Genomic DNA, 25,956 nt, shown 5'->3' with positions numbered 1-25,956 from the left:
CATGCTTCACTGGGCCAGTAGAGTACAATGTTGTCACATATTTTGCAGTTCCACATTTCACAGTATTTTTTTACACTCAAGAAAACATGCCTGTATTTTACATTTATTTATAGAGTTGATAGAATTATGTATCAAATTCTATTTGACTAGGCTGGCAGCCTTTGCCCATCTCTCCCCAATTGTCACAATCATGACCATTAATTGTGTCATCTGTTGATTTGCAGTCCTTCCTTGTTAAGGTAGGGCTGTAGAGAAGCTAACAGAGCTTAATCATTATTGGATGAAAGCAGGACTCGTATGGTGGGTATTTAGTGGATTTCCATGTAACTTGTAGCATGTTTGATTCTACTGATACTTTAACTATAGCCGCAGTGGTTATCCTCTTTTCAAAATGAATTGTGAAAGTCATTCTATTTGGCAGGTTTCACAAGGTCACATGAAATACATGCAAGTAAGGAAGCTAGTGTTAATCACTGGAGAACTTCTTTATGATTACCTCTGGGGGTCTGTTCTCCTTCTTCTTATTTTGAACCATCCAATCCCTGGAAGAAAAAGCCGTCTCCTGCACTAAGAAAGGAGGCTCTAACTAAATTGTTCCCTATTGTTTAGCTTTCAATGCTAATTCATCTACAAAGTCTTCTATAAATGGAGCTCCATTGTTGTCCTTGCTGCCTGTCTGTACTGCATTAGGGAGGTTGGTTCCATAGTCAATGTTCCTCAGACTGAAAAAAACATAACCAGAGACCAGTGGTTTCTGTACATTGCCCTAAATCTCCTTGTCTTGGTGCTGAAAGTCTTCACCACCAAGAGTTCCTTTGAAAACCCATTTGTTTTGAAAGAAGGGTAATTGTGGAACCCTTCCTCCTTGAAAACTTGGAAGAAATCCTAGTCTTGCCTCAGTCAGTGAGTGCATCATCTAGTTTGTCATTTCCCAGATGGAGACACCCCAGAAAATGTTTCTCCTACTTCTACAAAATATCTGTGTGTCACTGCTGGACATGATGGATGCTTTCTTCTGACATGTCATTGCCAATGATCCTCACAGGAAATTCCTTCATTTGCACTGAGATGGTCATAACTTAAAGTATAAATTCCTGCTGTTACCTTTTTTTGTTTCTGTACCCAGACTGTTTACTGTAGTTCTAGCTGTGGTGGCAGAGGCCTTTCAGGGAAAGGGCATCATCATGTTTCCCATTGTTGAGGACTTGATTCTGGTAGCCTTATCAATGCCCTTCTTGGTGGCATCTCTTGTTCAGTTCCTTCCTTGATCCCCAAACATGGGAAATCATCTCATTTCAGCACAGAGAATTTTCTTCATTGAATTGGACTTGGATTTTCTGCAGTTTGTCATTCACATACATTGAGAGGGCCAGAAAGAAAGGACCTTGAAGGCCTGGATGTGATTGCATTGTTAGGTAGAAGCCCATACCATTCAGCATCTTTCTGGATTCCTGATGGTCAGAATATTTACTGTTATTTTTGCTCACATAGTAATGAATGTGAGTCAGTGGCTGTTGACTCTTAATGACTTTAGAAACCACCTGGTGACATCAGACCACTGTCAGAGGGCTGTAGAGTGGTGGACAGCCCCCTACCATCTGCAGAGTGGAGTTTACCTTCTTGCAGTCAAACCCTTTTACAGTCTGAAGTGAATGTACTGAATGTGCTGACCAACTCCCCTCAGACACATTTCTAGTGTTCTCCTTACTTTCTTTCTTTCTTTCTTTCTTTTTCTTTCTTTCTTTCTTTCTTTCTTTCTTTCTTTCTTTCTTCTTTTCCTGTTACTTCTTCTAGTACCTCATTGCCAGAATCAGTAAAACTAACCTTGAATGTTTTTCTGAAATCAGGTTGTCTGTGTTATTTTGCAAAGTTTTCAATTTTCTTCCTAATTAAAAAAATGCTTTTTTACTTGTATTTTTTCTATCATCAAGGTGAACTTGAGTACTGACAGTGCTTCAAATGCCACTCCACCAGAGGTGAGTCTACTTCCTGTGCCTTTTTTAAGAATGTGTCCACTGTAGTCATTTGTCCTCTCCCTATTTGGTTATCAGTTGCCATTTGCACTAGGTACTATTACTTGACTCATGAGTCCAGTAGAGAGGCCTGCTTAATTTACATGAGCCTTCTGCTTTTATTTCTCCTTCTGGTCTCTGCCACTAAGAAAGAATCTGTAGATACTGCTTGATATTATTCCTAATAGTGACAAAGTGCATAGGGCTTACAAATTTGGATATAACAGAGGCATGTACTTGTCTTATTAATTTATCTGTGAGATGAATCTGTGAAGTGAGTATGTATTACTCTCCAGGAATCTCCCATTATTTGCATGACCTTTTAATTTAGCTTCACTGGATGAATGTTCTTGAATATTAGGCAGGTATATAATTTTATTTTGTTTTTTTTTTATGTATGTGTTTGCAGGTTTGCTTGCAGAAATATGGGTACTGGAATAGGGAATGTGGAAACTAGACACAACCTCTTAGTCATGTAACACTGACAAGGATAGCATGTTCACTTAATGGTGAGAACTAGAAAATTAAAGAAAGTGGTAGCAAGCCTGGGAATCAAGATAAAAATCCCTAAAAGTGACATATTGCTCATGGCCTCTGTACAAATCAGATGACATGGAGAGTGTATTTACGTATTATAGGTGAAGGGATTCAACAATGATGCTTGTTCTAAAGAGTATTTTCATCTATCTATCTATCTATCTATCTATCTATCTATCTATCTATGTATCTGTTGATCAGAGTAAAGCACTGATCCAGATAAGATAATAATGTGGGTGGTAGAGGGCAGGTAGAACAGTGATGGATGGTGAAGGCAGGCAGAACAGCAAGTTAAGTACAGTAGAGGCAGGTGGGTGCTTTGAAGGTGGGAAAGCAGTTGTGCGTGGGATGGAGAGATAGTGTATCAGAGGGTAGAGGATTGAAAAAGGAGAGATAGAGTTAAATTTTGCATTGATGTCTTAGTGTAAAGTTATGAGGTTAATGTAGGGAGGGTTTACAGAGTGAGCATAAAAAGTTATGGAGTTAAGTAATGTCTTGTGGGGAAAAGTATTGCTTGAAGTTTTCGGGTAATCAGCTGTAGAAGCAAAGAACTGGAATTACTTAACAGATGACTTTAGTCTGGAAAATATCTTTTTGTGTAATTTGTATTTGATGCATGTGCAATAGTGATTGAGAGGTTGTTTAGCAGTTAGGTCTGATTATGTAGCGTATAAAGTGGTTAACTGCAGGTTTAATTTATGTCAGGTTTAGCAAACACCTAATTAACACCTCTTGTTACTGCTTCCATTATCACTGTTACATTTACACATGCCCACACCTTAGTCTCATGCCTAACTCCTGTTGCCCAATGTGATTGGCTCCAGTTCCCCACAACAGTGAGTAGGATATAGTAAGTATTAGAAAATGATTACATAATATGAAATTATAATCGCTGCCAGGCTATGAGGGATATAGCTCAGACCATGACTGATATCACCAACATCGAATAGGGGCACGAGCACAGGAAGAACTGGTCAGGAGGAGGCAGGAGTGTGACTCTGATGTCAGCTCACTCATCATGAGTGGATGAGGGATGGCCTCTGATTAGGCAATCACCACTATACATGTATCCACTGTTAATGTCTGTGCTGTACCCATTTCTTTATCAGTTGACACTTTCACAAACCATTATTGTTTCAATCATGAGTCCAGTAAAGAGGCCTGTTTTGTTTGCTTGAGCCTTCTGCTTTTATTTCTCCTTCTGGACTCTGCTACTAAGAAAGAATTTATGGGTACTATTTGACATTATTCCTAAAAGTAACAAACTGCACAGGGCATTCAGATTTGGATATAACATAGGCATGTACTTACCTTATTAATTTCTCTGTGAGAAGACCTGTGCAACACTGAAATGGCCGGAACTCACAGGGGACATAGATTTGATGACTCCAGGTTAGTGACAATAGTCATTAACTTGTGGCTGAAGGCATGCAGGCACATCAGGAGGGAGTAGGATGTCCTGTGGTAATACAGGTGCTTATGTTAGCCCTCAGAAGTGAGGTAAGGGACCTGACAGACACATTGTCATTGTTAGGATGCCAGCGAGAGCCCACACCACCTCTGGCAGTTCTGACCATCATGCTGAGGATACCCAGTATGGAGGAATGAGTGGGCTTAGGACTGATTGGGAGGGGGGGGTTGATGGCTGGCAGTTGTGGAGGAAAGAAGCATCAAAAAACAAATTAATGTAATAATACTTATCAGCGTGTAAAAGGATAGTGTAATATTGCTAAGCAGCAGTTACACATTTGAGTAAGATATTATTTTCCATTCCGTTAAATGCTAGTGAAGGCCAGAAAGTGTCAAACTAATAAAAAGAAGATGTCCATCATCATGAGAAAATCATGCAAAGCAGTGTGACTGGGAGGTTTAATGCTAGAACAGTTATGAGTAGTACATTTGTTTACACTACATTATATTAAAATGATTTAGGGTTAATCTTGATATCTGCAGAAAAGAAAAGGCTTCACTGGGATGTTTTTAATTTAGTTTAGACAATGTCCATTGGCAGGAAACCCATTTGTTACAGTAAGACTTCAGAATTAGTGTCTGCTAAACATGTTTGCAAAAACTGGCTAAATTACTTTAATGTTATTATTTTTCATTCATATTTTCTGGAACTGCTGTAGTATTTAACAGCTGTAGAACAAAACACGTATTCTTATTTACCTCACTTCACTGTAAGAAGATTTCACGTGCGTACTTAAAGCAAACCGGCTGCTGTGTCTGCCCCTCTTTCACTGATGTATATGACATAACAGCCTTTCCCTGGCATGCCTGTCATATTACTAGTCAGCAGGTGGAAGCACCAGCAACTTATGTATGGAGCTGGACTTGTAGGTGCATAGAGTGGTGCTCCCGGGCCCCGATTTGTCATTGTACCGCATACTACTGGTGTTTTTAGGTGCATTGTTATGTAGGTGGTGGTACTGTCCCTTCTCATCATGCCTTATGCATGCAGCAAAAGGCCAGAACCAGACAGAGCTGCAGTGCACAGCATAGCACAGTACTGTATCTACTTCTGAGTGGCATGGGCCTTAAAGACTAATCCGGTATGGCTATTAGTCATATGGAACTTATGAAGTATCCATAATTCATTATTGAGGTACGTTTTAGTCATGGGGCCATTAGTTTATGACCTCTATTGCTTTTATAATGATTGTTTTTTGTTTTTATACACAGATTTTGTCTCTTTTGATTCCAGAATATTGCCTCATCACAGACCTCAGCACCAGTATCTACTTCATCTTCTTCTGTATCCTTGAAACCAACAGCTGGACCACAAATGACCTGTATAACAACAATGACATCTGAGCAGGTAAAACAGAACTTTATCTTAATCCTCTGGCACAGAGATATGAACAGTAGTCAGCACTGTCAGGAATGCATGCATAAAATGTGCTTCATTATCACAACAATTTTCTGCTGAAATATTTAACTCTAAAATAAAAAAGGCATAGCAAGTAGGTAACAGGAATTATTTAAAGGCGCTGACAAAGGTTGAGGTATTGCCGAATAAGGGAGATCTTACAGAACAAGACGAGGGGCAAATGCTGAATGCTAAAGAGAAAATAAAGGAGTGTCTGATTAACATGCACGAGTTTAGAAAGATTGCTGTTAAGCAATTGTTTTTTTTAATAATAACTCCAGAGTACAAATGTTTTAGCACAACATCTTAGGCAACAGAATGCAGAAAGGCTTGTTGCCAAACCTAGGGAGCCTATAACAGGAAAAAATAACCAGAGATCCTGTAGAGGTATTAGAGATATTTCAGAAATTGTATGAAAATTTGTATAAAGCAGATAAAGGTGAAAATCAAGAAAGAGCACAATTGGAAATGTTCTTGTAAGAATTAAATATGCCAAGATTAGATGTAGATGAGGCTCAACAATTAACAGTTAAGACAGGAGTAGGTGAGCAAAAATGGTGATATATAATCAGTCTGCAGGAAAGTCTCCATGAATAGATGGTATTCCTGTTGAAGCTGGGAAGCTAGGAGGGAAGAAAGTGATAACGATCTGAAATATTTTGTTTAACAGTATTTTAAAAAGAGGGGAAACACCAACAGACTGGAAGAAAGCAGTGGTGGCTGTAATAACTAAAGATGGTAAAGACCCATCAAATCCAGCTTCATATAAGCCCATTTCAATTTTAAACCATGATTATAAAGTGTTTATGTTTATAATAGCTAAGAAAATGGTAAAGGTGTTGCCTAAATGAATAGATATGGGTCAGTGTGATTTTGTGGAGGGAAGGCAAACATTTGACAGCATTAGTAGAACAGTGATGATCCAGAGGGAAGCAGAATGGAAAAAAATACCAGTATTCTTGGTGGGATGCAAAAAAAGCATTCAGCAGAGTATGCTGGGATTTTATGAGGAGGACAATAGAGACATCTGTATTTTCTGATACAATAATAAAGTTAATTAGCAGGATATATGAGCAAAAATTAAATTGGGAGGGTTCCTGTCTGACAAGTTGTGCTTGAGCAGAGGAACCAGGCAGGGAGTGTCCTCTTTCCCTTTTGTTATTTTACATTTGGAGCCACTGGCAAAGAAAATTGGGACTCAGAAATTCAAGGATATAATTGGTATGCTAATCAAGAAAAGTTGGCTTTATTTGCAGCCAATATTATTTTGTACCTGACAAAACCAGAAAATAAAATCCCAGTGTTGTGGACCATTTTGAAACAGTTTCAAGTATTATATAATTAATAAAGGTAAAACAAATGCTATAGCTGTAACTGTGTACCCACACATGAATTGGTTCAGCAGTACCCATATTTATAGGGATACAGTAAAATAAAGTATTTAGGAGTATGGATTAAAAAGGATTCTGTTATGACAGCTAAGGATATTTGGGAGAAGAAACAAAAGATAAAGCAAAAACTGAGAAACTGTAATGTCTTCTTTATGGATATGGATAGCAAGATACATGCAGTGAAAATGTTTTTAAACCCTTTAGATTTATATACAGTTCTGGCATGTTTTTATAAACCAGATGAGAAGATGAAGGAATTTATTTGGGAGGGCAAGAGGACAAGGGTGAAGTGGGATAAGCTGATCCTTCCAGTAGAACAAGGTGGTTTAGGATTACCTCACTTGAAAGGATGTTTTAGAGCTACACAATTAAGGCTCATATACATAACAGAAGCAGAAAGCTGCAATTCAAAGTGGAAAAGGATGCTGATAAATCAGAGAGGAATTCAATAAATAAGGAGAGATTGTGGTATTTTGGATGCAGATCCTTCAGGAGAATAACAACATCCATATAGATTATTATATTCATGAAGAAGCAGAAAGTATTCTGAGAACTTAAACAACATGAGAATTGAGAAGGGAGATTTTTTTCAATTGCAAGGTCTGCAATTAGGGGTACAGAAAATAGGTAACTGTAGCAATCAATCAGTGGAGGTTAGAAAAGATTGGGAAGAGAAACTGGATATGCAGTTCTCAAAGAAACAATGGTAGGACTTATGTATGGCTTCTAAATATGCAACAAAGTCTGTAAGATTCAAGATTTTTGCTTGAGAATGTTTGCATAGGTATTTTTATACTCCAAGCAGATTCCAAAGAAGTTTTCCTCCAAGAAAGAGGCAACTGGGAATATATGATGCCCTTCCATATCACTCTTGCACTTTTCACCTAAGGGATCTCCTACCAAGCATAACCCATTGTCCAACCACTATACCAAATTTGCAAGCAAAAAAGAAAAAGTAGGTAGCGTCACCAAAGGCAGAACACATCAAAGTACAAAATTCAGAGAAAGAACTTTTCTGCCACCAATCCTGCTAAAAACATGAAAGCCAGTGTGTTTTATTTTATCATTGTTTTATTCTTATTAAAAGTTTTCAAGTTTTTAGCAGGATTGGTGGCAGAACCGTTCTTTCTCTGAACTATACCAAAGTTGTCAGCTGTTATAGGCACCATACATCACATGTATGCTTCCCATGCATGGCGTAGTGCATAAAGGTGACATACAGACACAAACCATCAGAACTTCTTTGCTGCCAGTCCAAGCACCACTATTATCCATCAGTCTGAATGCCCTTTTCCTGTGATGGTTACCAAGCCATTTTTTTCAGATAAGTATCTCGTTGGAGTTTCTTCTGTTTCTTTCTATTCTTGTTTGGCATTGTGTTCATGTCATCCAGAAAGGGAAAATGCCAGTGTGGGAGGCAAATTCCTTATAAATACCATCATGACCAGTGCCTTTTTGTTTAGGCACTTCCCTTAATGATATGCAGTGTTCTATCTGCCAGGCACTTGTGTCTAAGACCATACATAGTTGCCTGTCCTTTTTCCATAAACCTTGAGAACCAATATCTTAAGTTGTTAGCTCGGTGCTATGGTGGAATCCTGCCATCCCATGAGCCAGCTGACTGCCAACAAGGCCCAAAAAAGTCAGGCCCAATCTGGCTGCTGTCCAGCCTCCCCTGTACCTCTCCCTAGAGGCTGGCGAAAGCCCTGATGCCTGTCCAGTGCTTCCTTCTGATTCCACTGCCATGATTCCATTAAAGTCTGGCATGAATCCAAATTTTCCAATGTCCTCGGAGGCTTTTCAAACATCTGTACCTGACACTGAGGTGCAACCTTGGCTGATAATGTCTGTGGGACCAAGGAGGATTCCTCAGATTTTTATTGAGGGAGGAAATTCCTACCACTGTTATAGAGTCACATCAGGGATCTGACCCTCTGAAGGTGTTTTGAGTGGGCATCTAGAGTGCACTGCATATTTATAGACTTTACTGTCCAAGTCACTCTAATAAGCCTTAAGACTGTTTAGTCATGCAACCAATTGGATAATAATGTTGCACAGTAATAATTGGACACCCTTTTAAGGGCCTTTGAGTAGCTGATAAATATTAGCTGGGTGGTGGCAAGTGGTACTACCGTATAGTCTGGGTAATAGGGGCACAGCTGGAGAACCTGTGCCAGCCTTCCCCAGAAGTGTCTGTGTAGTTGTGTAATCTCTTATCTCAAAGCGTGTGTGTGTCAGCTACTTGGGCAGGGACATGAAGCACTGGTTGGACAGAGAGGTTGTTGGAGATTTTAGCTTGCCCAGCTAGGCTGAGATCTGGACCCTATAGCTGTGCCAATGGGGAGTCTTATTGGGGACCTGCAGAGCAAGGGAGCGACCAGCACCAGACTGACTGTGATGTCTGTGTGCTGTTAAGGGAAATTGCACTTTACTGTGTGTATTTGTTATCCTTTCCTTGTATATGAGATGCCCTCTCTGGTGTTAGTGGTGAGGATTGAGGCTCCTTGACTGTTGGGTCAGGGCACGGGCATCACATTTGTGGTGGCAGTGGTTGGGATATCCTCACATTTGTGTTTGGCAGTGGTGGGATATCCACATCACATATTAATTAGTTGGCAAATACTAATGGACTTGTAGTGGTGTGGGTAGAGTGAATCCTGTAGCTTGTGTACAGTGAATTTTGAAGGTGTTTTTGTACTGTAAAACAGCCATGTAGTGAATACTCAAAAGTTCAGATCACAATTATTTTATTTCCTTATTTAGGATAGTTAGTCAGGGTGAGCAGACAGCATGTCAGCAGAGGAGTATGGAAAGCTGACAAGGAGCCAGCTGGCGGAGATGTGCCAGGCTTGGGGACTGGTGCATGGAAACCTGACTAAGGCTGGTTGCAGCCTTGGTTACAGCTGTATCAGAAAACAGCAATCAGGAGGACAATCAGACTGGCAGTGGAGACATAATTCCCCTCAGAGAATGGACAGCTCAACCTTTCTGCAGTGGACTTAAAAATCCAGCTGGAGCTAAAGAGACTTGAGTTGGAGGCCAGGTGTGTGGAATTAGAAGCAAATGAGAGACTGCGGCATTTGCAGGCTGAGGAGAATCGGAAGCTGTTACATCTGCAAGCAGAGGAACAAGAGAGGCAGAGGCAGCATGAGAAGGAGATGCTGACTCTTCACCAGAGTCATGGAGGTAATGGGGAAGGGAGTAAATGGACCCCAGAAGCACAAAAGGTCAGTACATTTCTTCCACAGTTTAAAGAGGGGGATCATTTTGATAGTTTCATTCATATGTTTGAGAGGGTATTATGTAAACAGTATGAAGTTGACAACGGACTCTGGGTACGGTTCCTGACCCCCTTACTCCATGGTAAAGCTGTAACTGTTCCATCCAAAATGTCTGACGTTGCATGTTTTGATTATACTGCTGTAAAAAATTGTCTTTTAGAACTGTTTAAGCTAACACCTAAAACGTATAGGAAAATGTTTCGTGAGCACAGACACAAGGCAGATGAAAATGTGTTTGAATATGTTGCTGATTTGGGCACTTATTTCCATAGGTGGGTGAGTGGATGTCAAGTCACCACTTTCAAAGGGCTGGCAGACCTTTTGGTGAGGGAACAAGCCCTTAGCACTTTGCCTGAGGACATGAGGATCTGGTTAGCTGATAGACAATGTGCTATTTCAGATGAGTTGAGGAAGAAGGGAGACCTATACCTGGCAAGCAGGGCAGCCCTGCACAGGAAGGGGACCCCCAGTACTGCTCATAGGTCTAAAGGAACCCATGGTGGGCAGCACAGACTGCCACAACAGAATCTGCCAGTAGCTGGGGAAGCCACTAGTCCAGGTGCACATCCAGGAGCTAGGGTTAAATGTTTTGAATGCAACCAGTGGGGCCATGTGGCATACAGGTGTCCACAGAGGCAAGGTGGGGAACCAAAGATGAGGGAGCCAGTAAGTGGGAAAGACAAAATGCCAGTAGTAGGTTGTCTTGGGATAACAAGGGTACCTAACTACCACCAGAGGCTATTTCCTATTGTAGTGAATGGCAGAGAGGCCATTGCCAAGAGAGACACAGCCTCTGATATAACCATTGTAAAGCCTGCAATGGTTACAGAGGAGCACTACTTGCCTGGGAAGTTTACTCCAGTCAGGGCTTTAGGAGGGCTCCCATTCCAAATACCTTTGACTAGGGTTCACCTTGTCTGAGAGGGTGGAAAAGGATGCCAGCAAGTAGGTGTGTTTGAGGATGTACCTGAAGATGTCCTGATAGGGAATGATTTTGATAGTGCAGTACCCTGTGCTTGTGCAGTTACATGCAGTCAGGCTTAGAGACAAGCAGGTAAGTCTGGTAGCCTGGGGGAGACCCAAACAGACTGCATACTTGCAGCCCAGACTGCTGAGGTGGTTACTTCAGGGAGTGAGCTATGCTGTAGCAATGAGACTGAATGTGAACCACAGCTGCTTGTGGATACTTATGGTGACTGCAAATGCAGAGGTGAGTAGTAGTACCCAGGCTGACAGTGAGGCACCACTGTCAGAGGATGCCAGACTTCCTGTGGAAGGGGAGCTGGGAAGGATTACAAGGAGAGAGTTGATACAGGCTCAGCTCTCAGACCCTACATTGCAAGGCCTGAGGCAGGTAGCTAGGGAGGCATATGATTCTCAAGGAAAGGGGGAATCTGTATACTGGGACAAAGGGTTAGTATACAGAGAGTGGACCCCTGAGGGAGGGCTAGAATGTGAGAGAGTACAGCAGTTGGTAGTGCCTAGAGCCTATCATCTGGCGCTTCTAGCTCTAGCCTATGATATTCCCTTTGTAGGTCATATGGGCATAAAATGTACAAAGAGGTGTATTATGCAGAACTTCTATTGGCCTGGAATTTCCAGAGATGTAATAGGGTGCTGCAGGACCTGTGAGCAGTGCCAAAAGGTAGGTAAGGCAGGAGACAAGGCGAGAGCTCCTTTGATGCCTTTGCCTGTGATTGAGGAGCCATTTCAGAGGGTAGCTATGGATATTGCGGGTCCTCTGAGTACCCCAAGTTCCACAGGAAAAAAGTATATCCTCTTGGTAGTGGATTATGCTACACGATACCCTGAGGCAGTAGCTTTGTCCTCCATTGAGGCAGAGAACGTGGCAAATGCTTTGTTAGAGATTTTCAGCAGGGTAAGTTTCCCAAAAGAAATGCTGACTGACAGATGTGCCAATTTCATGTCAGAACTGCTGGCTTTTCTATGGAAGTCCTGTGGGTGAAGCACATGAAGACTACCCCCTACCATCCCCAGACTAATGGTCTTGTTGAAAGGTTAAACTCTACAATCAAGTCCATGCTACGGGCATTTGCAGATCAGTTTAAGAGGGAGTGGGACAAATATTTGCCCCATCTGTTGTTTGCTTACAGAGAGGTTCCCCAGGAACCCACAGGTTTTTCACCCTTTGAGTTGCTGTATGGGCATATGGCCAGGGGACCTCTAAATTTAATTTGAGATGAGTGGGAAGGTAAGTGCAAGTTTCACAAGGAGTCTGTTGTAGCATACGTCCTAAACCTCAGGACAAAGCTCAGGGAAGTCATGGGCTGGGCCCAGGAGAACCTGGCAGAAGCCCAACAACAGAAAAAGGTGTGGTATGACAGGAATGCTCGAGATAGAGAGTATTCTGTGGGACAGCAGGTAATGGTTCTCATTCCTGTCAGACACAACATGCTGCAAGCAGCTTGGGAGGGACCCTACAAGGTGGTAAGAAAGGTAACAGATGTTAACTACATGGCGGAACTGCTAGGCAGAAGGCAGGAGCACAAACTGTAGCATGTTAACATGATGAAACCTTACCATGATAGGGAGGCCCTTGTGCTGAGCATTTGCAGTGGATTGCAGGAGGAGTCTGAGGGAGATCTGGGGACTGATCTCCTCAGTGAGGCTTGGACTGATACCTCAGTGGAAGGGGTAGCAATGTCCCAGCAGCTATCCACTACTCAGGTTTGATAAATCCGATAAGCGTTACAGGAATTTGGGGACATGTTCACTGGGAAACCAGGGTTCACCCACCTGGTGCAGCGCCAAGTGGATACAGGACCCCAAAGGCCTATTAGGCATGCCCTTATAGGGTGCCTGAGAGAGTCAGACAGACTCTGAGGGAGGAGGTACAGGAGATGTTGGAACTAGGGGTGATTCAAGAGTTTAACAGTCCCTGGGCCTCCCCAGTGGTGCTGGTGCCAAAGAAGGATGGCAGCACCAGGTTCTGTGTGGACTACAGGAAATTAAATAGTCACACAGAGTCGGATGCTTACCCCATGCCTAGGACAGATGAGGCCCTAGAGCAGCTGGGTGGGGCTAAGTATCTTACAACCATTGATCTTACCAAGGGTTACTGGCAGGTGCCCTTGACTCCTAGTGCTAGAGAGAAGTCAGCCTTTGTGACTCCTTTGGCTTGTATGAGTTTACAAAGATGCCCTTTGGGAAGAAGAATGCCCCAGCAACTTTCCAGAGGCTAATAGATTGTATCCTAGCAGGAGCAGGAGGGTTTGCCCTTGCTTACCTAGATGATATTGCCATCTACAGCCATTCCTGGCCAGAGCACCTTCAGCATGTCAGGGAGGTGCTGGGCACACTACAGAGGGCAGGGTTAATCGTTAAGCCAAGCAAATGTCATGTGGGTATGGCAGAGGTCTCCTACCTAGGACATAGAGTGGGGAGTGTTAAGATAAGGCCAGAACCTGCCAAAGTGGAAGCCATTCAGGCATGGCCTGCACCTGTGACTAAAAAGCAGGTGAGGGCATTTTTAGGGACAGCAGGGTACTACGGAAAGTTTATCCCCAGTTATAGTACCATACCTGCTTCCCACACAGACCTGACAAGGAAGAACAGGCCAGGTAAGGTAGTGTGGACCCAAGCGTATGAGCAGGCATTCCAGAAGCTTAAAGAAGCTTTGTTTGGAGCCCCTGTGTTAGCCAGTCAAGATTACAGCAAAGAATTTGTTGTGCAGGTGCATGCTTCAAACCATGGGGTGGGGGCTGTACTTAGCCAGATTTCTTCAGAGGGGGAAGAGCACCCAGTGGTTTATCTCAGTGGTAGGCTCCAACCCAGGGAGGAATTCTATGCAGCTGTAGAAAAGGAATGTCTAGCCATAGTGTGGACATTGCAGAAACTCCAGCCTTATATGTATGGAAGGAAATTCAATGTTATGACAGATCACAACCCCCTAATATGGTTAAACAGAGCTAGCCAGCAAAATGCCAAGTTGCCAAGATGGAGCTTGGGGTTGCAAGCATATGATATGTCAGTGTAGCACCGCAGTGGGATTAGCAATTCCAATGGAGATGGGCTGTCAAGATTGGGAATGGGGTGAGGTACACTCAAATAGGCCTAACCCTCTCAAGCAGCATTTCTCAAGGGTCACTTGAAAAACTAGCTTGAGGTCTCCGGGGGAAGGGGGGGTGAAGACTGGTAGAGAAGGGTGAAGGCTGCCAGCCTAGCCAGGTAGAATTTTGCAGATAATTCTGTCAGTTGTAAATATGAATGTAAACTACAGGCTTGTTGTCTTAAATGTAAAGAAATACTGTTACATGTGGAACTGGAAATAAATGTGACAACAGTGCACTGTACTGACCAAAGTAAAACATGTGGTGACCCTTTGAAGTAGACAGTGGTGCCGAAAAGTCTAGATGAAGAAATTCTTTCTGTTGCTTTAAACAAGAATTTAAATTGCTAGATTTAAACATGCAAATGTATTTTTATTGCTGTGTGCCTGACCAGCTGCAAGATAACAAAAGGGAGATGTTAAGAATGTAAATGCAGTTAATGTGTAGCCTGGGAACACCAGGAAAGTGAAATAATGATGTAATGTTTATCAGAACTGCAATTTCAATTTAAACAGAGAGAATCAGAAGGCATTAAGCATTTTTGTCTTGATCATCCAACTCACAGCACTCTGCCTGTTGTCTTATGTACGTTATCTTAGACTTGTGTTTTCTTTTAGAGATAGCTAGAACTAGAAATATTAGAGTAAGTGTTTTTCTGTGATGTCAGAACTGTACTACTGAATTATTTTAAGTATTTCTGTGTGATCTCTGAACTCTTGACTAGCACTGACTATGTAGTAGAAAGTATTGTCTTGTGGATTTAATTATTTATTATTAAATATTTTAAAAACCTTTTAAATGTGGCTGGTTTGTGCAGAGATAATTTAAGCTCTAGAGTACATTGCATATTTATAGCGTTTACTGTCCAGTGTCACTCTAATAAGCCTTGAGACTGTTTAGTCATACTACCAATTGGATAATAATATTGCACAGTAATAATTGGACACCCTTTTAAGGCCCTTTGAGGAGCTGATAAATATTAGATGGGTGGTGGCAAGTGGTACTACCATATAGTCTGGTAAAAGGGGCACAGCTGGAGAACCTGTGCCAGTCTTCCCCAGAAGTGTCTGTGTGGTTGTGTAAACTCTTATCTCAAAGTGTATGTGTGTCAGCTACTTGGGCAGGGACACGAAGCGCTGGATGGACAGTGAGGGAGCTGGAGATTTTAGCTTGGCCAGCTAGGCTGAGATCTGGACCCTATAGCTGTGCCACTGGGGAGTCTTATTGGGGACCTGGGGAGCAAAGGAGCGACCAGCCCCAGAGTGACTGTGATCTCTGTGTGCTCTTAAGGGAAATTGCACTTTACTGTGTGTATTTGTTATATTTTCCTCATATATGAGATTGATGTTAATGATGAGGATTAAGGCTCCTTGATTGCTGGGCCAGGGCACGGGTGTCACATTGGGATTTATGGTTTCCACCATTCCCATGCTCCCTCTCACCAGGCTCCATATTAGGAAACTTCAGTGGTACCTCATATTGGTATGGCTTCAACATTGCCATGCCCTGGAGTTCCATGTTTCTTTCTTGTTTGACTCAAGATCGAGCTTCACTGGTGGATTCATCAACTCTCTCTCAGTCCAAAGTTTCCTTTTCAAGCTACAGTTCCCCACTCAAGATCTTTTAATGGATGCCTCAGACAGGCAGTGGGGTGACTCTTTTGCCCCTAAAGGGCCAGAGTCTCTGGTCTCCTTATCAGAGGTCAGAATACATGAACATAAAAGAGATGAGGGCTCTACAAGCTTTTCATTCCCTATTTCATCCTGAACCCACAAGGTTTTCACAAACCGTACCCAAGTGATGTTGTATGTCAACATGCAAGGGGGCATGAGGTCCTATCTTCTTTAAAGGCTAGCTCTTCAGGTTTAAGATCTAGCTATTCAGTATCAAGTGACTCTTCAAGGGGTTTACATTCCCTCAGCGTGCAGTCTCATGGCAGACTGTTTGAGCAGGTCCAGAACATAAGCTCACAAATGGATGCTTCACCAACATTTGTCCCTGGATATTGTCCATTGATGGGGTATTCCTCAGGTAGATCTTTTCACCTTCCCTGTGAACTGCACTCTAATAAGTAATGCAATTCTGAAGAAATTGTGGCATTCCTGAGTTTTATTTCCTCATTTATTTACTTCAATGACTGTTTTTAAAGCGACCGGCACAGATTTTCTACTCTGCATACAGGATCCTTCAGAAAACTGAACAGGGTGCATAATAAAAGTCAAGTAGGTAGCTTCCAGATGTTCACAAACCAGAAATACAACCCAACACAGGGTCAAAGAGATAACAAACAGACTATTCCAACCACTGCACCTCAAGTCACCAATGCAACGAATGTCTGGTCTAAAAAACAATTTATTCAAGACTGAGCGCTTTCACCATCAATATGGCATCATCAGAGTCATTTAAAGTACTGACAGGTAATACAATATATAGTCTCTCACATACCACCACCAATTATTCATGACATCATAATTGAATCAATGCAATTGACTCACCCAATTGAGTTCTTGATGTTAAAAATTAACCCTGTACCCCCTCCAAGTAAATACAGAAAACATAACACTTGCATGAATGAAATCACTATACTGAAAAATATGAACATTTAGACATTCAAAATTCATTTGGTAGAAAAACATATGAACATTTAAATATTCAAAATTCATTTAGTAGAAAAACACCTGTTTCCATTTGTAACAGTAAGCAACCTATGATGTAGCTGATTTGTGTTTCAAAACTGGCTTCAAAGAAATGTTGTCATTGAGACCTGGATATCTCATGGCATTCAATCTCAATTGCCATTCAGTTTCCAAAAGGGCAACCCTGTTTTTAATGTCACCCTCCACACCAAAATACACTCTGTCAACTACAAAAAACAGGAATTTACTGAAGTTAGGACAGTGGCTGCTGTGTAAGTACAACGCATTGTGCACATCTTTTTTCTTGATAGATCTAATGTGCTCCATGACCCTGTCCCTGAGCCTTCGACTAGTCATTCCTACGTAGAAGGAGTCACAGGACAAACATGAGGCCACATAAACTAAATTCTTGGTACTACAACTACATACCCCTGGACAGGCCAAAGTTATTCTAAACCCAAATACACAAATGTAGGCCCCTTCAGCAATAAACCTACATTTGCAAGACCCACATTTTGTCATCCTCGATCTAGATTGCCTACAATCCTTCTCCAAAATAGCTTTAACATTTTTTCCTTTGCTAAACACAATCAATGGCTTAACCCCAATAATATTCTTGATGTCCATACTCAACACATTAGTCCGTGCACTCCGCAAACATGCACAAATCTCATCAGATTTATCATTAAACTGTAAAACAAAAGCTGGACCATCTAACCTGTTGTCCACCCTTCTCCCCGCGGCTTCCATCACCTCAGAGCCAACGCCAGTTTTGAGTATTGGCGAATAGATCAAACCTCTTTTTCTATAAACTTCCCTTTTGATTTTCAATAATAGCTCTAATGGATAGCCACGGTCCACAAACATACCTATCAACTTATACATTTCTTCCCTAAAGACAACATCATCACTAGTAAGCCTGGAGATTCATAGCATTTGGACCTTGGCCACCCCTTTCCTCTGGTGAAAAGGGTGACAACTCCCAAAATGCAGCAGTGAGTTGAAGTAGCTGTCCTTTCTAAAGATAGTACTCGATAAGCCAGATGCTGTTTTAACAATGGAAATGTCTAAGTAGTTAATACACTCCTTGTTCCACACAAAGGTAAACTTCAAAAACCCCGTGGTAGTACCAAGATAGTTAACAAATTCACTTGCACTAGTTTCATCTCCCTTCCACAAGATGAGTAAATCATCTAAAAACCTGTTGATGTAATGTGATCCTATCTCGCCTACATTCTCTACAGATGGGTTCGGAGCTGATCCTCGGCTCCAACTCGGCAGCTATACAATAGAACGCAGTCTCTTATTGGCTGAGTTACCTCGTATCCCAGGATGCACCACTACTGCTTTCCCAGATCTCGTTTGCCGCTTCTGAAGCATAGACGTGGTCTTGGACTTGGCTGAGCTGAGTGCCTCTTAGTGACATTATTTCTGTCAAATTTTGTGCTTATTACACCTTCCTTTGAGGAAGCCCTATCTTCTTCTTCTTCCCCTTCGAGGAAGAAAAAATCTTCGGCTCCGACCAGCTCGTCGGATCCGGCAGCAAAAAAATCACGGCAGGCTTCTCCGTCGGCTCCACGGACTTCGGAGCTGAGGACGGAACGGTCTGCCTCGATGTCTCCAGCCTCGACTCCTCTGGCTTCGGAGTCGAGAGCTCGGGCGTCGAGAGGCGTCATCTCCATCGGCTCCACTGCCTTCGGAGCTGATGAGGGTTGCCCACTCAGACTCTTCCCCTTCGGTGCCGAAGTCCCCATCAGCTCCGAGGGAAATTGCAGTGGTAGTGGAATCTCCGTCGGCGCCGATACTTCTCGAACCCATACAGAGCCGGTCCCCCAGTCTTTCGGAGCCGGCTGAGAAGTCGACTCGGACCCGGTCGGTCTCTTCTCGGTCGTCGAGGATGTCTGATTCGGATGTAGACAGGGTGCTTCAAAGGCTTTTTCAGTCTCCGGTCTTTCAAAAGTTGATCTCGGCTCCAGCCCAGTCGGCTCCAGAGCCGGTTTCCCACCCTGCTATCTCGGTTCCTCCTCCAACAGCTTTGGTGCCGTTGGAGTCAGTGTTGGTGGAGCCGGTGGAGGTTGTCTAACTCCAACCCAGCCCTTCGGGTCGGGGTTCGGTACGCGGACCTCCTCTGTCGGCCCCGGGGGGGACGCTTCGGGACCGATCCTTTCGGTTCCGAGCCTCCCTCTCGGTGCGTCGGCGGCGGGAGTTCCGACTGCTGTTGTGGCCTTGGGGGTTGAACCATCCCAGGACTCTGGGGGTCCCGCCTTCAAGGCCATGAGGAGTGCCTTGGCCAAATCCTCTCTGGCCACTTCTACCATCTCACCACCACCTTCCCTTGGCACAGAGACTGGCTCCTTTGCAATCCCCCTGTCTCATGACAGCGGAGCCCTTGAGCCTGAGGTTACCCCCATCGGGTTCCTTCTTCCTGGAGGTCCCTCAAAGCGTCTTGGAGGAACCTCCGAGGAAGAAACAGTGCAAGAGGAAGCACGTCGACTCCCCTGATGAGTCTCTCACCTCGGATACCGACCTCGATGATGCGGAAGGGTCCCCCAAGTCGTCCTCGGATGATGTATCCTTTGCGGACATCTTGGAAATCCTTAAGCAACGAAGTGACTGGCAGTCCAAACCCCCTTCTGCTGAGGAGTCGGTTTTCCTCAAGGCCTTCGGGGCTCAGCCAGCTCAGCCTCCTGGGTATCTCCGCCTTTCGATGAGCTTCTGGATTTGATCTCTCGAAGGGCGTGGGAACACCCGGACTCTTTTGAACCGGTGCCAGCTCGCCCCAATAAATTCCTTTCGGCACCCCCTGATAAGAACTTTCTTTCAAAAGGTGTGGCTGTAGATGCCTTGGTGGTGGCATCTGCCACCCAGCAAGATGTGGCAGAGGCTTCAACGTCCGTCCATCCTCCTAATAAGGAGTCTAGGAGCATGGATCGGTACGGGAAGCGTGCCCTTACTTCAGCTACCTTTACACTAAGGTCTCTGAACTACTTGACGCATTTCACGAGACTGCAGAGGGATCTGGTCAAGGAGCTTTCGGATACCCTCTCTGGTAACTTACCTGAGCAGTTGGCCCAGACGGTCAACTCCCAGTTGGCTACCCTGTCCTTGTTATCCAACTCGTCCATGAGGCTCATTTCTTATGCAGCCGAAGGAGCGAGCAGAGTGGCGGGAACAGGTGTTGCTCTACGGAGACAAGCCTGGCTACGCCTGTGTCACTTTGCGGAGGCCTTTAAGTCTTCCTTTGCCGACGCCCCCTTTGATGGGTCCTCTCTGTTTGGACCCAAGGTAAAGGACACTTTGACTCGCTGCGAACAGGAGGGTAAGACTTTAACTGCCGTAGGGGCCCGGTTTTCCACTCCCTTCAGACCTTATCCCAAGGCTCGAAGAGGAGGGAAAATGTGGTTCCGTAAGTCTCAAAAGCCTTACTCGTCACAGCAGAGCGATTCCCCTTCTAGAGGCAGAGGAGGGGGAAATTTTTCAGGGAGATGCCGTCCCAGAGGCGGCAGAGGCCCCCGCAACACTGGAGACCGCGAGTCCTTTCGTGGCTCCTCCTCCTTCCAGCATCCCTGAAGGAGTGCCCGACTGTGCAGCTCCGGAGCCAGTCGGGGGTCGTTTTTTGAGGCACCTAAAGGCCTGGGAAAATATCACTCAGGACCAATGGGTGCTCCGAATCATCGTCAGAGGTTACACCATTCCCTTCTCTCAACCCCCCCACCATCCCAAAGAATCCCGGACCTGCCACCCAGTCAACGGGATCTCGCAGATCAGGCCGGATCAGGGACTTACTCAAGATTCTTTTTGGTACCAAAAAAGACCGGGGACTTGAGGCCCATTTTGGATCTCAGCAAGTTAAACCGATCAGTGAAAAAGTCCAAATTCCGGATGGTCACCTTGCAATCCATTCTCCCGCTTTTGGAGAAAGGTGTTTGGATGTGCTCCATAGATCTCAAAGATGCCTATTATCACATTCTGATAGATCAGGCGTCAAGGAGACACTTGCGCTTCAGCCTAGGAGACAGTCATTTCCAGTTCCGTGCACTGCCCTTTGGTCTCACCACAGCCCCCAGGGTGTTCACCAAATGTTTGGCGGTGGTGACTGCTCACCTGAGAAGTCTAGGATTCCAGGTGTTTCCATACCTAGACGACTGGCTCCTAACTGCCACCTCCAGGCATCTACTCTTGAAAACTCTAGCAGCCACCATCTCTCTAGGCAACTCCTTAGGAATCACCTTCAATTGGACAAAATCTGTATTGCTGCCATCACAGCGTATTCTGTTTATTGGTGCAGAAATAGACTCAAGGCAGATGCGAGTCTATCTTCCTGCGGAAAGGATAGCAACGCTGCAGTTTCAGGTTCGGGCGTTACTCCTCAGACGTCGCGCTCCAGCGAGAATGGTCCTGCAGCTGTTGGGTTCCATGTCAGCCACCATTCTTCTGGTCCCCTTGGCAAGAGGATACTCCAGTGGCTCCTCTCAGTCCAGTGGTCTTATCAAGACCTTCCACTCAGTCACCACATATTGATCACAGAGACGTGCAAACAGGATCTTCGTTGGTGGCTTCTTTCCTCCAACCTGGATCAGGGCGACCTTCGCTCCCCATCCCCCTCGGCCACGTTGACTACGGATGCCTCCCACACAGGGTGGGGGGGACGTTATCTGGACAGGTCGGTCCAAGGCACGTGGCACTCCGACGAGAGTCTTCTCCACATCAAAATCCTGGAAATGAGGGCGGTGCTTTTAACGTTGCAAACACTGCACGATCACCTCCCCCAGGGTACGATTGCCATTCAGTCCAACAACATGTCGGTAGTCTGGTACTTGAACAAGCAAGGAGGGACCAGGTCTTACCCACTTTGAAGAGAGGCCATGAAGGTATGGGATTGGGCGATTGCTACCAAACATTTCCTAGTGGCAACACACATTCCGGGGAAATCCAATGTGATAGCCGACAGACTGAGCAGGACTATTCTCTCCCCTCACGAGTGGTCCTTGAACGACAGAGTGGTAACACAGATTTTCATGAGATGGGGAGCTCCATGTTGCGATCTTTTCGCAACTCCCCTCAATGCAAAATGCCAGCAGTTCTTCTCTCTCACCCCAGTTCTGGGGGAGATCCCCAAGGATGCTCTAGTCCAAGCTTGGCCCCCCGGTCTGCTATACGCTTTTCCACCAGTTCCCCTTCTCCCCAAGGTGATTCAGAAGGCGATTCGCTTGGAAAGCAAAATGATTCTAATCGCCCCATACTGGCCTCGTCAAGTCTGGTTCCCCTTTCTTCACAAATATGCATTTGAGGGTCCCTGGTTCCTGGACCAAGTTCCGGACCTCTTGACGCATCAGTCAGGACAGCTCCATCAGTCCCTCCATTCATTGAAGCTAGCAGCTTGGCTACTCCTCTTCCGACCATAGTCAGGAGACATTCTTTCGACCCTGAAGTCATGCATATTTTGTCCTCAGCCCACAAGACTTCTACTAAAAAGATGTATAGCAGTAAATGGAAGAGGTTTGCTATTTGGACCCAACTCCGAGGATTAGACCCTATGACAGCCTCGGTGTCAGAGGTTCTGAAGTTTTTAACTTCCCTGTTCAACCAAGGTTGTTCGGTGTCTACCATCAAAGTTCATTTGGCGGCTATTTCCAATTTTCACGAGAGCGTAGAACCACCTTTAATGAGCAACAAGTTGTGCAAAGCTTTTATTAAAGGAGCTTGGCTTCTACGGCCCCCTATATCTCATCCTGCACCACCGTGGGACCTTAACGTAGTGTTAGGTGCATTAACCTCATCTCCCTTTGAGCCGGCAGCAACCTGTGACTTAAAATTTCTTTCTTGGAAGACTGCTCTTCTAGTTGCTATTACATCAGTCAGGTAAGTTTCAGAACTTCAAGCCCTATGTGTCAAACCACCATACCTGGTATTTCACAAGGATAGATTATCTCTTAGACCAAACCCATCCTTTATACCAAAGGTTTGTTCTAACTTTTGTTTGCAACAATCACTGGAATTACCGGTCTTTTTCCCTAAGTATTCAAACAGAGCTGAGTATACCTTTCACAGCTTAGACGTGCATAGACAATTGCGTTTCTATTTGGACAGGACACACCAAGCACGAAATTCAGATCAACTGTTTGTGTCCTTTTCGGATAGTAAATTGGGCAAAGCCATCACAAAAGTCACTATTGCCAAGTGGATCAGAGACTGTATCAGTCATATTTATCTCATTTCAAATAAGGAGCTTACAGTTCCAGTGAAAGCTCATTCTACCAGGGCTATGGCCACTTCGGCAGCCTTTCATTCCAAGCTCTCTATTAGTGACATTTGTGCGGCTGTCACGTGGTCTTCTCTACACACCTTTATTTCTCACTACAAATTGGATGTGGCATCTAGGGGTCGAGCTTCCTTCGGTTCCACGGTTCTCAGGAGCGTTTTCCAGTGAGCCACCCAGGAATTAGGTGCTAGGGACGCTGTCCCATCTGTAGAGAATGTAGGCGAGATAGGATCACATTACATCTTTTAGTTATGTACTTACCATAACTTTAGATGTATGGGATCCATCTCGCCTACATTCCTAATAACCCACCCTCCTTCCCCCTGCCTTGTAGGCCAGAAGAGACCGGACGATCCGAATTAAACTTCTTCCTCTCTTGAAACACCTGGCAATGTTAAAACAACAGTCTATGTGTGTGTGCATGTGTGCGGACAAACAAGATCTGGGGAAGCAGTAGTGGTGCATCCTGGGATACAAGGTAACTCAGCCAATAAGAGACTGCGTTCTATTGTATAGCTGCCGAGTCGGAGCCGAGGATCAGCTCCGAACCCATCTGTAGAGAATGTAGGCGAGATGGATCCCATACATCTAAAGTTATGGTAAGTACATAACTAAAAGTACATCAGCTTTCAGATGTTCATTGTGTTTCACTGTTGCAGTTATGACTGTAGGGGTTCTCCCCTGCCGGCAGGCAGCCCTCGGTCAGCCAGAATCCCAAAATCTGGGTCTGGCGTCGGCTGTTCAGCCATGCTCCCTGACGTCAGAGCGCCAGGAGTACAAAGCTGACAGCCGACGCCATCTTCTCCAGTCTTTCTTGCCGTGTGGTGATAGCAGTTCGCATTTGCCGGTCGGCAGACTCCTGACAAATTTTAGTGATATACTTCGGTCCAAAGACTTTCTTCTCCACTCAAAGCTAAGTACCCCGTTGGGGAAACTTTTTTCTTGCTCCACTCCGATGTCAGAAAAAGTTAATAATTGCATTTCATGTGGGAAGCAAATACCTCATAAGGATTTTCATTCTTACTGTATTCCTTGCTTGGGCCCTGACCACGACATAGCTAGTTGTCGGTTTTGTGCTAGATTCAATCAGCGTACAATTAAGCGAAGGTACGATTTTGCTTTTCATTACTTCGGTAGGCGCTTTAACTACAAAATGCCGTCGGATACGGTCCCGGCTACCGGAGTTCATAAACGTCGCAAGGATAAAGACAGGCCTCCGAGATCCAAATCTGATGATAATGCACAAGCCGAGCCAGCTTCAGGTTCGGCCGTCGTCAGTGAGGTGCTTTTGCAGCCCCTGTCGTCGGCCATTTCAGAACCGATGGCCGAAACGGACTCTCATGAGGAGCCAACCAGGCATTTAAATATTTCTGTTGCAGGACCTTCGGACAATGCTCCTTCAGATGGGTCCGGAGCCGCTGTGCAGGTACCGGCTTCCGATGGGGTTTTCAGGCCTACTCAGCTACTAATAAAGGCAAAGCCAAAGACAAAGGCAAAGACTCCTTCAAAATCAAAGACTTCTACACAAGCTTCTTCTGAACCGGCTCCCAAGTCACAGAAGCAGTTACTCAAGATGGCGGAGGATTTGATTACTATGATTAGGGGGTTCTCATCCCCCTCCAGACAAAAGGCCAAGGCAGGATATTTCTTATGATTCCTCTGATCAGGCTTCTGTTTCCTCAGTTTCTTCTTCTGATCAGGAATATTCTTTCCCTCCTTGTGAGGATTCTGATGCTGAAGAATCCATTCCTTCAGCTTCTCCCCCTGAGGATTTCTCTTTTGGGGAAACTTTGTATGAAATGAGGGAACATTTTCACTGGGAAGGACAGGAGTATTCGGAATCCAAAAAAAGGCTGAGGGAGTTTCTTCTTCTTCCCCAACATAGACCCCTGGCTATCCCTCCTGTTTTGGATATTGTGGATGATGCCTTTTCGGAGGCTAACTTAACCCCTGACTCTTTTCCTCCTGCTCCTGTGAAACCTGATGGATATTACAGGGTTCCTGATTCCCATCAGTTTTTATACAAGAACCCTTCTGCTGACCCTGAAACCATTTCCCAGGGTCCTAAGGGAGCTAAGGCTGCTTCTGCCAAAAATCCTACTCCTACTGAAAAGGATTCTCGATCCTTAGAAAGATGGGGCAAAAAAGTGTACACTTCTGCTACTTTGTCCATTAGGGCTTTACACTGTCAGTCTCATATGTTTAAATACCAGCAATTTCTATTGTCTGTCTTAAAACAAAAGCTTACTTCCATTTCTGCCTTTGCAGAGGATAAGGAATTACATGATTTATTGCATGCCACTGAACAGGTTGGGAAGCATGGTTTACACTGTGGATTTGATGCCTTGGAGGCTTCTTGTAGGGCTGCGGCCTCTGGCACAGTCATTAGGAGACATGCATGGCTAAAGGAACAAAATTTACCTGAACAGGTAAAGGCAAAATTATTGGATGCTCCTGTTCAGCCTAATGTTTTGTTTGGATCAAAAGCTGAAGAGGTGATTAAAAAGACAGAGGATAAGGCGAAATCAATGCAAACAGTTAAATATTTCTTACAAGTACAGCCTCCTAGATTTAGCAGGAATTGGCCTTCGAAAAATTGGTCCTTTCCCACTTCAGACAGGCCTCAGAGAGGTAGATATAGACGTTCCAGAGGGATGCCTCAATCACAAGCTGCTTATAGGCCAAGACAGTGGACTGCTTCCACCCCTAGGGGAGGAGAGGACAGGTCTCAATCTCAAAGGAAACAAATTCAATGACTCCCTCTGTGGGGCTACAGGAATTTCCTCCCTGGAAGCCCCTCTCGGAGGAAAACTCTCTCTTTTTTATCAAAATTGGACTCAAATAACCCAAGACAAATGGGTTTTGGATGTGGTTTTAAGAGGTTACAAATTCCATTTT

The 25,956-nt window shown here is 44.3% G+C and overlaps 1 protein-coding gene across 3 annotated transcripts in view; it reads left to right on the top strand.

Moving 5' to 3' along the window:
* TOM1L1 (target of myb1 like 1 membrane trafficking protein) overlaps positions 1 to 25,956 on the top strand; it is a 1,502,644-nt gene that overhangs the window by 616,974 nt on the left and 859,714 nt on the right. For 2 of the 3 annotated variants that reach the window (XM_044090473.1, XM_044090475.1), the window contains 2 exons: positions 1,932 to 1,976; positions 5,254 to 5,367. In XM_044090473.1, coding sequence (XP_043946408.1) covers positions 1,932 to 1,976; positions 5,254 to 5,367 — 159 coding nt within the window. The remainder of the gene's footprint in view (positions 1 to 1,931; positions 1,977 to 5,253; positions 5,368 to 25,956) is intronic. The other variant, XM_044090474.1, reaches the window with a different exon arrangement.

Source organism: Protopterus annectens, chromosome 12.part0, assembly GCF_019279795.1.
Source record: "Protopterus annectens isolate FY-2018-M chromosome 12.part0, PAN1.0, whole genome shotgun sequence".
Classification (NCBI taxonomy): domain Eukaryota; kingdom Metazoa; phylum Chordata; order Ceratodontiformes; family Protopteridae; genus Protopterus; species Protopterus annectens.
Note: the sequence above shows the minus strand (reverse complement) of the source record. Positions and strands in the feature narration are given on the sequence as shown.